Source organism: Athene noctua, chromosome 3, assembly GCF_965140245.1.
Source record: "Athene noctua chromosome 3, bAthNoc1.hap1.1, whole genome shotgun sequence".
Classification (NCBI taxonomy): Eukaryota; Metazoa; Chordata; class Aves; order Strigiformes; family Strigidae; genus Athene; species Athene noctua.
In genome coordinates, this window is record NC_134039.1 from 77,189,140 (window position 1) to 77,202,332 (window position 13,193).

Here is a 13,193-nt window from a genome sequence, read left to right on the forward strand (position 1 = left end):
AGCATTTGTCTACCCATTGAACTACAGCTCTAATATCTACAATGGCCAGTCACTGCTATCAGTTCCCTTAATATACAGCCAACCAAGCACCATTGCCTCATCCAATTATTCCATAATAGTCTTCATTTTGTGCCTTTCCTTTCCCAATGTCTGACTAATTCCTTAGTTTTTTCCCTTCCATTTAGCCTTTCCTCTTTCCCATTTATATATAAGCATTATATGTAAGGAATGGAAGGGTTAAGCACCTATTTCATGAAGTCCTGCTAAAATGCTGTGATGTTGGTTGCACTATAAATCCTTACTGTTTACTGCTTAACCATCCTCTATATTAAATACAAGTAGATTCACCAATTCTTTTGCAGATTTTATTCACTGCTACAGTATAATCTTAGTAGGGAGCCTACTGGCTGGAATATGTAATTTTTCTTTGTCTTTATCCATGTTCTGTAATTATGAAAGCAAGACACGTACAAAATACAGCCTATTTCAACATAGATCTTTTTTGTGCATTTGGATGATTTAAATACCACAACTACTTGGCAACTATGCATCAGTGTGACTCTGGCACAAAGAGCTATTAGACCTATTTGCATTTGGAGCTTTGAGAAATGCAAATAAAGTTCAAAAAAGACTTGGTCAATTGCTTACCAGGCTCTTGATTGTGGTTTTTGTGAAATTTTCCATCCAGCTGGTTGCGTCAATTTTTATTCCAACAACTAACAAGAAATACATGAAAGTCTTTTTTAGTAAAATAAAAAAAAAAAGGTAACTGTAGAATCCTAAAAATAGAGGGAAATATTAATAACATCTAAATTATTAAAATGAAAAAGTACAAAATATGAGTTTTGCTCAGTTGTCTGACCACCAACATCCTTCATGAGACTAATAAATTAAGCACTCTTACTCACAACCAGATCTTTGGCTTGATTTCCACTAGCAAGATTAAAACAGCCTCAGAGAAAATAATGTTATAAAAAGTGAAGTTCTTTTGAAATCTCAATTAAATTTCTAATTCACTGTTGAGCAACAACCAAAAAACCCGATGTATTTAGAGTTTCAGCAGCACTCTATCTTACCTGCTGGTTTCAGAAGCTTCCCATTAACTGTTATTTCCACAGCCTTGCTTACCATAATACCTGTTTCATAGCTATTGGCACCACTTTCTGAGAGTATAGAAGGGACAAATGAAAAAAAAGGGTTAGGGTGATATAAAAGCCTTTTCCTCTGAAACTGAAATTAATGATCATTCAAGTACCCAGAATGATTCAAAAAATTCCTTATTCAAAAGCACTGACCCAGTTGTACTACGCATTTGTCACCTGTAATAGCTCAGATCACTAACATATGGGTGACTAAGTGGAATACTTTTGTTTACTTTTCTTCATTCACTTTTTGTACATGGTTTCACTGCTTCATAAAGTCATTGTAGACTTTTTTTTTTTTTTCTTTTCCCTGCAAACAGAACCATGAATAGCTTTACACATGTGAACTGCTCTGTTAAAACCAGGATCAGAGCCAAAGATTTTATCCTGCTGTCGTCTGTGTATTTTTCAATGCAGGGTATACTGACACCACTCACTAAGCAGCAATTACTTCTCTGACAGACTTCAGCCTGTTTTCAGCACTGCTTAGTATGAAAAAGCAAGTTAAAAGTACATTCCCTGGAGCTCTCTGAGGAACAACAAAGGCTTCAGGGAATTTAGTTAATTACCTTCTTAATATTTTATTGAGAAAAGATGAAATAAGTAAGTATGAAATAACAGCAATAAAAGATCCCATATGTTTAAGAGAGGAGTATGTCATTTGTGGTAGCATCTGCTTTTAGACGAGCTTGGCAAGATTAATGCTGCTCACATCAGTGACAAGCACTTAATATTGTGTGTATATAGGTTTTAAATATCAAAGTATTTCAGACAAACTGGTTTTGGTGAATAAGAGCAATTTGAAATAGAATTCAAAGCAAAGTTTAAATTAAGCAGTGGTGCAGTGGACAGAGTTGTGGACTCTGTAGCCTTATACCTGCTCCCCCAAGTTAGGTTTGGTGCTGAAGAAGTATACAGAACTCAGCTCAAATAAGGCTTTTTTAGGAGTGTTATTGTCCGTGAGTGCGATTTTCTTTCACTTCCTTTTAAAATTATTCTGCCAAAGCAGCTCTGTAAAACAGTGTTTCAGTACAATAAATGAATACCAGTACTCCGCATGTTTTCAGCTTTGTTAATTCTGAGCGTACAGGGCCACCAGAGTTGACAAATTATGATGTCCCTTTTTTAATGCCCTCCTAGCTACCTTTTCCTTTATAATGGGTGATGTCCCAAGATTTTCTTCCTTATGAAGTATTGCACTTGCATCCTTTGTCAGTGACCTCAACTGGTATGGGATATGTCCACAAGCACACTTATATTGGACTAGCTAGCCCTGACACTTCAAAACAGTGATAACTTACTGTTGTAGTATGGAGCTGTGAAAATATAGTTGTCATTATCTAAACTCCGTTTATAGAAGCTGACTTCATAAGTTTCAGCATTTTCCAACCAATCTTCTCCTGCCCTAATCACAAAAAAATAGTGACCAAAATAAGATTGTTAGAGTCTCATTAAAGCTGTGGTGCGGGGTTTTATTTCAATGTTTCACAGTTGGAAATAATGTGACATTCATTCACATAGTCCTGAGACTTTGTCAGCTTTCACTAGTTAACTGCCAGGTGCAATTATTTAAAAAAAATTGGAAAATAAAGAAAATAATATTCTTGGAACAACATGGATTTTGTCTCATTGTTTTTAGATATCTTGAGACAAATATAACTGAAACACTACTTACAACAAAATATAAACAAACCTTTGTACCACATGCTATTTATTGAGAAATCATCCCAAAAGATTTTATATAATTAATAACATCAAAACAGAAGAGAAACTGATTTTGGGTGTAAAATTCATTGCCATTCTCCCATTTTGCAGAAACATTGAATAGAAACTTGCCATTTAGTAATGTATCTGTACTGGTGCCTTCACTATTTCCAAATATTGATGGGGGTGTCAAGCTTATTATATGACCACTTTCACATTCCCTTTTAGCCCTCTGGTAATGATACTTTTTTCTCTCTTGAAGCTCCTGCACTATTTGACCTGCTCTTATTAGTCTAAAAAAAGCCTACTGCTTGACAGTATTTGCAGACTGTCAGCCTGCCAAACAAATGAGTGCTTTGGAGTAATTAGGTATTAGCATGGCCCTGCTACTACAAGGGCAGTGCTTTTATGGCTACTCTACACTGATTAGAAACTTGGATTGCAAGGACCTGCTATGGAAATAATGCTACAGATCGGTTTCAAGCAATGACACAGGTAAAATTAAAGAAAAACAAGACATACCATTCATTTCACAGTTATCAGTCCAGATTAGACTGTAGAAGGAGTTGTTTTTCATTCAATAAATCCATTATACAACATTCCAACCTTTCAGGTTTCAAAATTATATTATACTATTTTATAATTGTTACCTTTTTGGGAACACTCTAGTAATTCCACCATCTGTAACAACAAATTGTGCAACAACTCCATCACTGTAAACAAAAATAAGATTTAAAATGAAAACTGACTTAAATTCTCACAAGTTTCTATGTCAAGGGTTGCCATTTAAGTGCATAACTGCGAATTAAATATCTATCCTGTGTAAACATTAACTGTATATCTGTATATACAGACACATATATTATTTATTACCAAATTTTGAAATGCATCAAAAAGATCACAGTCAATAAAAAGAATACTTACAGAGACAGTTTACTCCAATAATTTTGGGCAAGGTCATTTGTAAATCCTGCATCCAGCAAAACTCTAATGACCATATCAGTATTACCTATCAAAAGAGTTAAGACACTCACCTGAAACCATATGACATGGGAGTTTCATTAAAAGGCTAAAAGGAAATTTTGAATTGTCAAGATGCTACAGCCACAAAAATTGGGCCATTTCTATTAGACATACTGTCTAACTCCAAATTACATCAAGTACTTACTGTTAAACAGATTGCTCTCGCACTGGTGACTTCACTTAAACTCTTCCTTCCTTGTATCCTAAAAACCTATCTTTGTGTCATAGGAATAAGCAAGGTGATAAGGGTGCAAGTCCCAGCTTTGTAAAGTCCCTATGTTAAATTTGGAAATGAACCTATTTTTAAAACATGTTTTCATTCAAACACTTTTTATCTCAGGTGATGCAATGAAACAACACTTAGTTATTAGTTATACTTACTCTTACATGCTACAGAAATGGAGGTAATTCAACTACAATATAAACATATTTAAATCAGTTAAGTCCAAGCCTTTCAAAAAACCTATTTTCCATCTGAAAAATGGGTACAGGGAAATAAACTAATTTTGAATTAGTAGCTCAGATGTATATGTAATTTTTAAATATGTTCAAAAATATGAAGACAGTGCTTCTCAAGCATCTTTTTCAGTACCACTGTACAAGAGAAAGTTCTAGGAATGGTCAACAGAAGTAAGCACACACTTTAAAACAGATTTTACCTATGGAAAATAAACCAGGGCTAAATTGGAGCTGAATAATGTGAAGGGAAAATCTGGCTCTTGGTGTTCAATGTCACACAGTAAATCAGTGTCAGTAAATCAGCTGGGACTAGAATCTGCAGCTCTGAATTCTGCCAAGCCTTGTTGAGGAGACCAAAAACTTCTGGAGAAAAAAAAAAAAACAACCCAAACCCAAAAACCCCAAACCACCAACTTGTCTTCAGTTTTGCTCCATAGAGACCCATGACACATCTTCTGCTTCACCCTAAATCCCAGATTTCAGAAAACTCATATTGTCCTTTTTTTAAAAAAAACCCCACCGTAATTCAGTCTGTTTTCACAAAACAGATCAATAGGAACATGTGTTTGATATGCAAAAGCTTCATAAGCTTTAGCAAAAAGGCTTTTCCATAAAATCCACTGAAGCCTGAATGTGTGCACATGCTATGCACAGAGCCAGCAGCTCTGATTTACCAGCAGGAAGCACTGTCTCAGACCATCTCAATACAGCAATTGAATTCTCACTAGCTAGGTTTACATGGCTTAGTTAGGTAAACCTGTTAAACTGCATTAAATGCCACAGACTCACCTTCCCTACTCACATGCACAATGTCATAGAATAGTATGTAATATAAGTTAAGAGTACTGTTTTAAAAACATTTCTTTAGGTGGAAGTAATGACAAAATCCTACTAATTAATGTAAGGACAAAATTTGGAGGGCCTTGCTGCACCCACATTTTCCTAGAAATTAAGTTGATATCCTATCTGAATACAAATATCAAAATATGTCTCTTAGAATTATATTTATCTCTGTTAATATAAATACTTTAGATTATTTTAGATTATTATAGATCTATATTGTATTGGATGCATTTTTTGTTTAGGATCCTCTTGTACCGCATGCACCTTTACAAAATGAGATTTCCTTACTTATACAAAACAGATGCTGAAGACAAGTATGCTAAATTACTTTTACTATCCCCTTGGTAACAACAGAGGCAGTTGTCTAACTTTCTGGCTAACTTCTACCAGGTTAAAGTTGGGTGGGGTGAGTCAAAATATAACAGGCATTAAACTTCTAGTATATAGATTATTTCATTTTGGGGATTTTACTAGTTATGTCTTTTGAAAAGCATTTTTATCTGAGATAATTTCCATAGCCCCTGTTTCCTTTAATCAGCATTGTTTACTTATTCAGGAGACTATTTTTAAAGTAACTTAATTATTGGAAAAAAAGAAAGAAAAAACTAAATTTTGAGGTGGATTCCAGAAAGAAATATAACAATAATTTGATAACATTTTGACATAACTACTTACTAAACCATAGTGTATGCTACAATATCACTAAATGTATCATCAATATTTGTTCATATGACTAGTGAATATTATAATAGAATTTTCATTTATTAACTGGTTTAATCATTTGAAGTGAATGATTTCATTTCCATGATTGAGTCAAGGGGCTCAAGTAACATTTCAGTGAACAATGTGTCAATGAATAAGATCACTTTATTAAAAACAACAGCAAACACCAACTTATGCACACAAAAATAAACTTTTGTGAGAAGACCTCATATCTAAGTGCACATTCCTTCAGTTTCATAGACTACCGGAGAGACTCTTATTGAATTGATCAGTGATCCTTGACAGGAATATGTTAAAAAGACTTGGGGAATGCAAGACAAAAAAAATGTATTCCAACTATTTATAAATTATTAATAATGCTAAAGAGACTTGTATGCATAAACAAATCCAAACATTGAATTTTTCATGAGAATGAGACTTTAATGCATTACTGATGGTTCATTCAAAATCATAACTTCTTTTTTATTCTAAATGGAGTTTAAGTCCCAATTTCAAAATGTGAATACCTTCCCAAAGCCCAGTGCTCACCACTGCAGCAGCTGCATGAATCTGTGGTCTTAAACAACTCAATCCCAAGAGAGATCTCTTTAACCATTTTGTGAACTAGTGATAGAACTTTACTTTTATTCTGGTTGTTGGCTATTTTGGTTCTCGGCTCCTTTACTGGTTATATAAACTTACAGGAAAGCAGACTGAAGATTTCATTACAAGATTTTGAAGCCTATTTGAGACTTACTTTGGCCAACACGTTCAAGTGAAAAAACTATAAATTCAAAATATTTGGAGTGTATTAAAGAGAACTGTGAGTTATTTGCTGCTAGAACAGAACGCTGAGAAGAATTGTGGAAAACATTGGATGTATAATGCCCTGCAAACTTTCTTAAATAAACCCAGAAAACTGCAAACTAATTTTATGCTCTTTACCTTGGGTAGAAAATCACAACACTAGATGTATTTCTACTAAAAAAAAAAAAAAATCGGGTGAGGATAAAAACCAAAACCACATGATTTGGGCATGAAAGCTGTCATTTTGACTGATTTGTCAATTATGAGTAAATATTTTCCTAAGGAAGACGTTCAGTGAATTGAGAAGAATACTTACATGATGGACTGTTTGGAGTATTTCTGTCAATAAATTCATTGAAATTCAGTAGAAATTCAGTGTTGTTTTCTGATTTTTTTACATCATTACAGTATTCTCTGAAAAAACAACAGAGTATCAGTTTTCTTAGATTCGTTTCCATTGCTACTAAAGCAGACAATATGGCCCAGCAATTTTAAAGTCCAAGCAGGACTGTGCAGCTACAATGAGGTTGCTGGCACTATTTCATCAGTTGACTGCCATGGTCAATATTGAATGTTGGCCATTATTGAATATTTCAGGCACCTAAAGGAAATAAAGTGTTCAAGTGCCGGTCTAAATCTAAATTATAAGAAAATTCCATGTATGAGAGAGAGCATAGATTCCCAGAAAAAGCACTCAGGACTAGTGTAGGCCATGAAATTAGGAAATTATAGAGCCCGTAAACTAAACAAGAAAACGCTCAGTGAATGTAGCCTGCTCCTTGGTTAAACAGTACCGGAAAGTACATGGACTGCTGATTAAAACAGTCACTTCATGCTCAGTTGAGGCTGGATTTATTAGGTCCTATCCTCTAAGAACTCTTAAAGGCATTTTTAATGTTACACAACACACAAGCATATAAACACTCTTTGTTTTGACATATGAAAATCAGATAAACAGTAACTACTGTCCTTTACATAATGTAATAAAATAAAAAATATATCACTGGGCAATTCACTGAATGCAAGAAAGAACAATAAAAGTCAGTGGGCATTTTAAAGGTAAATATTAGATGGTGAAGGGCATTAAACAACTATAATTAAAATGTAGAGCATATTCAGCAGTAAAGCAAGGAGCTCTCTTGTTAAATGAGCTTTTTATATTCAATTAATTTTACAAACAAAAGAAGTCTGTTCAAGTAATTCATATGATTAAGCCATCTTATTACCCTTTACTTACTTTACCATGATCCTGAAAAACTACAGGCAGAATTTGCCTTACTACAACATTCACATTTAAACAGAACTTCATATCAAACAATCTGTGTTCATGTAGATCAGCCTACCAACTAGGAACTTGCTGAAAACTGCTAATTGATACAATTGACTATCAATAACTTTAGTCCTTCAGAAAAATTAAATTCAACACTTAAGCTGAGAATACATTTGAAGATGGAAGACTATGGTTTACATATGAATCAATCTATTCATTGAAATTTAAAAGGATAAATGAGAAATGCAACAATTGTTAACTGATCTTGATGGTACAGCATTTCCTTTGTTTATCATAACTAGCTTTTAGAGGAAATTAATATTTAACAACTATTTATCATACCATGTTTCCCTTGCAAACATACATTTACAAGGCAACAAGGACTACAAAATTTCACATGAAAAAACAGTGAACTTACGAACTTAATCAATTTTCAATGAGTGAATAATTTTTTATGTTCAATGAATCAAAAATTAATTCATCCATAAGTGATAGATAGATTTGAAACACTTTGCCTTAAAGTTGGAAAACATCTTGAGGGAACTATTATGGTATTTACTTTACAAATGAGAATGTAAGGTACAAAGTTGTAAAATCTTAAAAGTCACAATCAGAAGAAATGAACAAATGTGTATAAAATTGCCAGTAAAATATCAATATCAGATTTTACAGCTCTCTGATTAATATAAACAGGAATCAGAGCCTGAAGGTGCTATTTATACTCCAGCAAGAAGACTGATCTTGTAAAACATGAATTTAATAACTGCTCTTTTACTTAATATTTTTCACCAAAATGAAACATTATTGGTCATTTGTATTTTGTAAATGTCATTAATCCGATCAAGTGCTGCTTTACTCCTAAAATAAAACTTATTACAGGGAAATTAACCAACCTTGGTGCTATAAATGTATATCCGGATTCATCAAAATGATCAAGCTTCAGTGTTTCCGAAACTATGAAGATGAAGAGTAAACACCAAGTAAGTAAACTGGGCTTTTTGACATAATTTTTCTTCTCAAAATATTTGACTAGCTTTTGCATGCATCCATGAATTTAGAAAGAAATGTTTGTTTTGAGACACTTTCCTACTAATAAACTGTATACTCCTCAGTATATCACTTCTTCACAGGAAGAAATTACTTGGTTATTGTATAAAACACAGCTGGCAATAATAATGTATCTATTAACTTAGAGAAGATGTTTTGTTAGCATGACAACATGAAAACATATGAGATGTTTTCATTAGAATTACAGTCTGATACAAAGAAATATTTGGACACTGAGTTGTTAGAACATGAAGGAAAATGCTTCTAGTATTTTCTGCTATAAAGTTTAAAAAACTCATCAATATAAGCATCACTTTCAATGCTACTGAAAATAATGGCTTTAAAAGCTGGTGTCACTAAACACTGATAGGACCAGACAATGAAGGATTAGAGATTAACAACATATTGAAATGTGCATGAAAACAGAAAAACACTTCTTTTTTTTTTTTCTATTGCTATGGTACCCAATGTTCATGGGAAAATTCTGAGATGAGGAATACAGAGGAGAATATCCAGTAGGAATAGAAATACAAGTGAAAAATATCAACTGCGGTAAACAGAAGGAAATTGAGCAACAAGAATATACTTGCCCTTTTTCATTGCCACTATCCATCAGAAAGAGAAAGCAGGGGAACAGAAAAAAACAGGGTAAAGCAAAAGGGATCACAAACCAATATTTTATTCAAACAGCCCCTTGAATAAAAATATTGTACATAGATAGATCAAAGGTTCAATTTACATACAGCTGTAGTCTGGAAAAAAGACACACATCTTTGAAGACTGAAGAATACATCCTTCTCAATTATTTCTGAAGTACCTTCTATATACTGTGGCTATTTCAAGGGTCTGTTTTGCAGGTTATATTGATATAAGTGCAAAACCAAATGATCTCATCCATCAGGAGAACCATATCCACTCTGTAGAACTTTAATTTTAAACTACTTACTATTTGACAAAGTTACAAAAGAAATCACTGATTACTAAAAACTTGTCATATTCTACTTCATATGCAGGAGGTGATGGTAGAGGACAGTGAGTTACTGCTAACCAAATTTTCTCTATACTAACAGTATCTATGCCTGCCAGAGAGATTCATAGGGCTTTTCTAACCTTCTATTTAACTGTGATGGGTTCTATTTTGTCTGCTATCTAGATTACAGATAAAGTACACCTAATAATAAAAAAAAAAAGCATCTGAATACCCACAAGTATAATTTCCAATTATCTCTCCAGAATCTGTAAATGGCTTGAAATTAGTCTAATCCAAAGATACACTACAAACATCCACTCAAACTATTCGTAAAATGCAAAATGAAAACCTATCTGCAAGCCAAACAAAACAGCACTTTCACATTAATCTATTCCTATGGGCAGCAGTGGAAATTTGCTAAATATTATACTGAAACTACTGTAAAAATAACAACAAAAAAAGTTTGACTATTGTAGTCTGTATCATGACATTTAGCTAATAGAATGAAAAAAAATAGTATCCAGACCCTTAAAATGACAGCAACAGAGGATACACAAAGCAATGATTCAATAGGCACAGAGCAAGGGGGAAGGGATTGTCAGTGGAACTGGGGTACCTGCACATATTCTATCTTTATAGAATATTTCTTGTACCTTGAATGTTATAATGGGTTAGAATCATTGCTGCAGATTTTGGGTACATCATGATAACATCAGTGAACTCCACAAAATTTATGAATTTTAAACATTGCTTTTTCAAGTGAATCTGAGACTTGGCAATACTAGACAAAACCAGGGAACGTTCATAGTACTTACATCTGGCTTGAGTTATCGGTTCTTCTATTTTGGCTTTAATATAATAAAAGCTGTATGATGGTAACACCAATGCCAAACTGCAATAGAAACAAGACAAGTAAAGCAATTATGTTATTTGCAGCCGTTTTCCAGTTTCAGCTTCTATGTGTTTTGAAAGCAATTAACAAGTTTAGAAGTTGGATCATCATGAGATGAGATACTCATATACTGACGTGCCAGTCTCATGCTTTGTAATAGACACAAGTAGGTTGATGCCAGACCTGAAGTTCCCTGTTTTTATTTTCATTCTTATTTACCCTTTTAAGCATAAATCCACTTTTTAACTGATAAGCAAGGAATTTCACAATAATCGCAAATAATAAAATACATGATTTTTTGTATCTTCCTCTAACACATTTAGCATCTCAGTGTAACACATGTTGAAGTCATCATTCACTGAAATAACCAGCATGTAGTAGTGCACTGATTTGCACGCATTATATAATGACAGACTCTCTTTTTACCAATAAAGCAGCTATTGGTATTGATTAGGAAATATATCTGGCAATACTTGAATTCAGATTACATTTGAGACACAAAATATTTTCTGGAATCATGCAGTCACCACTAAAAACCTTTGAACATCATTGTATAATAACATTTTAAGATTTGCAATGCATTTGCAATGTATTTTCTTTTAGATTATATTTATTCTTGTTCAAAAAATATAGGGCTTCTTTTTGCAACTAAATTCAATACATGTGTAGAAGAGTTCTGTTCTAAAATGATATGTAAAGGACAGGAGGTATGAGTAATCATTGAAGAGGTATCATCATCTCCCATATCGCATGCTTAATTTTTGCACTTGGATTTCATCACTGTAGAAATGCAGTGATTTCTACTGGATAGTTGCAGAAATTAACATTAAAAAAGTTGTACAATTGAGCCATAAATGAGATGACCTTTAATGATACGTTTGCCATTTAAACAGAGTGTAAGTGAGATTGGTGGAAGGCTATCACTAAATATTCAGCAATTCTCCTCTAGGGAAATCAGTAGCAGTTTACCTGTCATTAACAGTTACTGGCTAGCAGAAATTGCTAATTAAAATCTATAATTTTATGTTTAATAGGTTTTCTGCAATAGATTTATGGCTGTATCCCATGCCAAGGAGCTCAGTGAGAATTAAGAAGTCATATAAATCAAATACATTTCTTTAGTGATTGCTAGACGGTGTAGTCTGATAAAAAACTTTCTTTTCTTACAGACTATTAAGATAGAGGAAGTTCAACAGAAAAATGAGATACTGAATACAAGATCCTACATTTGCATTCTCTTGTTAAAACTGATTTTTTTTAGTTTTACATGCAAATTAACATTTGCATTCTCATTGGCTGCACACCTGGGCAGAACACAACAGAAAATGGGAACCAGCTTGGCTGAGGACTATTGTAATTCACCAAAATAAAAACACTGATTTGGTAAAAATTTGATTCAATATTTGTACCATCTAGTTCTGAACTAGAGTAGTTTAAACTTCTGGGACTTGGTAAACCTCAACTTGTTTTGGATAATGTCAACTTTCTACATTCCTTCTAATGTTACAGAGCTTTGTCCTTAAGTTTCATTCAAGGGGGGATGTGCTTTTACTGATTTTTACTTTATTTGTTCTTCCTGCCATTCACTATGTAATTTCTACTTACAAAGCTGAATCAGTACTAATTAGTAAAAATTTGTCAGAAATAGAAATGGCTTTCAGAGATAATCAGTAGCATGGTTCCTGTCCCTAAGATCTGACAAGAAGGTTAGCAAAGTAATGACATAAGCAATGACCGTGACTGAAAAATATTTGCAAAAAACATGTCATGTCCTTCATTTAGAACAAAATATAGCATCTTTCTTTTTAATATACATATTAAAACAAGTACATGGAAATGCAAAGAAAAGAAACAAGAGGAGAGATATAAGAGAAAGCATACAATTAAGAATCAAAGTATACTGCGATACAGAAAGTAGGAGGAAAACTAAGACTCTTATCATCAATCATTAACCCATTTTTTTCCTTCATACTGAAATATGAGCTGGATGAAAGACTGAGGTTCTGGTCCTTAGACAGAACAACAATTCTGAGCTGTAAAGCTGTAAAGGAACCTAGAAAATCCTACAGGCCTGTACACAAGACACTCTTATCCTGACTTTTCTGGTACAGAAAATGTAACACTAAAATATTAACCAAAATAAACAAAAAGGACATTTAACTACACAAAAGAAGATGGAGAACAAAAATGAGTTACCTGTAATCAGTGCCATTCACAGCAGTCCATGTATAGGTTCTGTTTCCTTTATCGATGTATCTCTACAGAGAAATATTGGTGAAAATATTGGTGAAAAAATAAATTATTAACTCTGGAGCTTCAACAAGTGTGACTTTT

The 13,193-nt window shown here is 33.3% G+C and overlaps 1 protein-coding gene across 8 annotated transcripts in view; it reads right to left on the reverse strand.

Annotated features, from left to right (window-relative positions):
• Positions 1 to 13,193, reverse strand: part of CACNA2D1 (calcium voltage-gated channel auxiliary subunit alpha2delta 1) — a 427,358-nt gene that overhangs the window by 27,721 nt on the left and 386,444 nt on the right. For 5 of the 8 annotated variants that reach the window (XM_074903424.1, XM_074903423.1, XM_074903422.1 and 2 more), the window contains 9 exons: positions 13,056 to 13,117; positions 10,783 to 10,859; positions 8,844 to 8,904; positions 6,997 to 7,094; positions 3,771 to 3,855; positions 3,497 to 3,559; positions 2,444 to 2,547; positions 1,077 to 1,163; positions 649 to 716 (listed from right to left, as the gene is read on the reverse strand). In XM_074903424.1, coding sequence (XP_074759525.1) covers positions 649 to 716; positions 1,077 to 1,163; positions 2,444 to 2,547; positions 3,497 to 3,559; positions 3,771 to 3,855; positions 6,997 to 7,094; positions 8,844 to 8,904; positions 10,783 to 10,859; positions 13,056 to 13,117 — 705 coding nt within the window. Of the gene's footprint in view, positions 1 to 648; positions 717 to 1,076; positions 1,164 to 2,443; positions 2,548 to 3,496; positions 3,560 to 3,770; positions 3,856 to 6,996; positions 7,095 to 8,843; positions 8,905 to 9,587; positions 9,603 to 10,767; positions 10,860 to 13,055; positions 13,118 to 13,193 lie in introns of all 8 variants that reach the window. The other 3 variants (XM_074903425.1, XM_074903420.1, XM_074903421.1) reach the window with 2 other exon arrangements.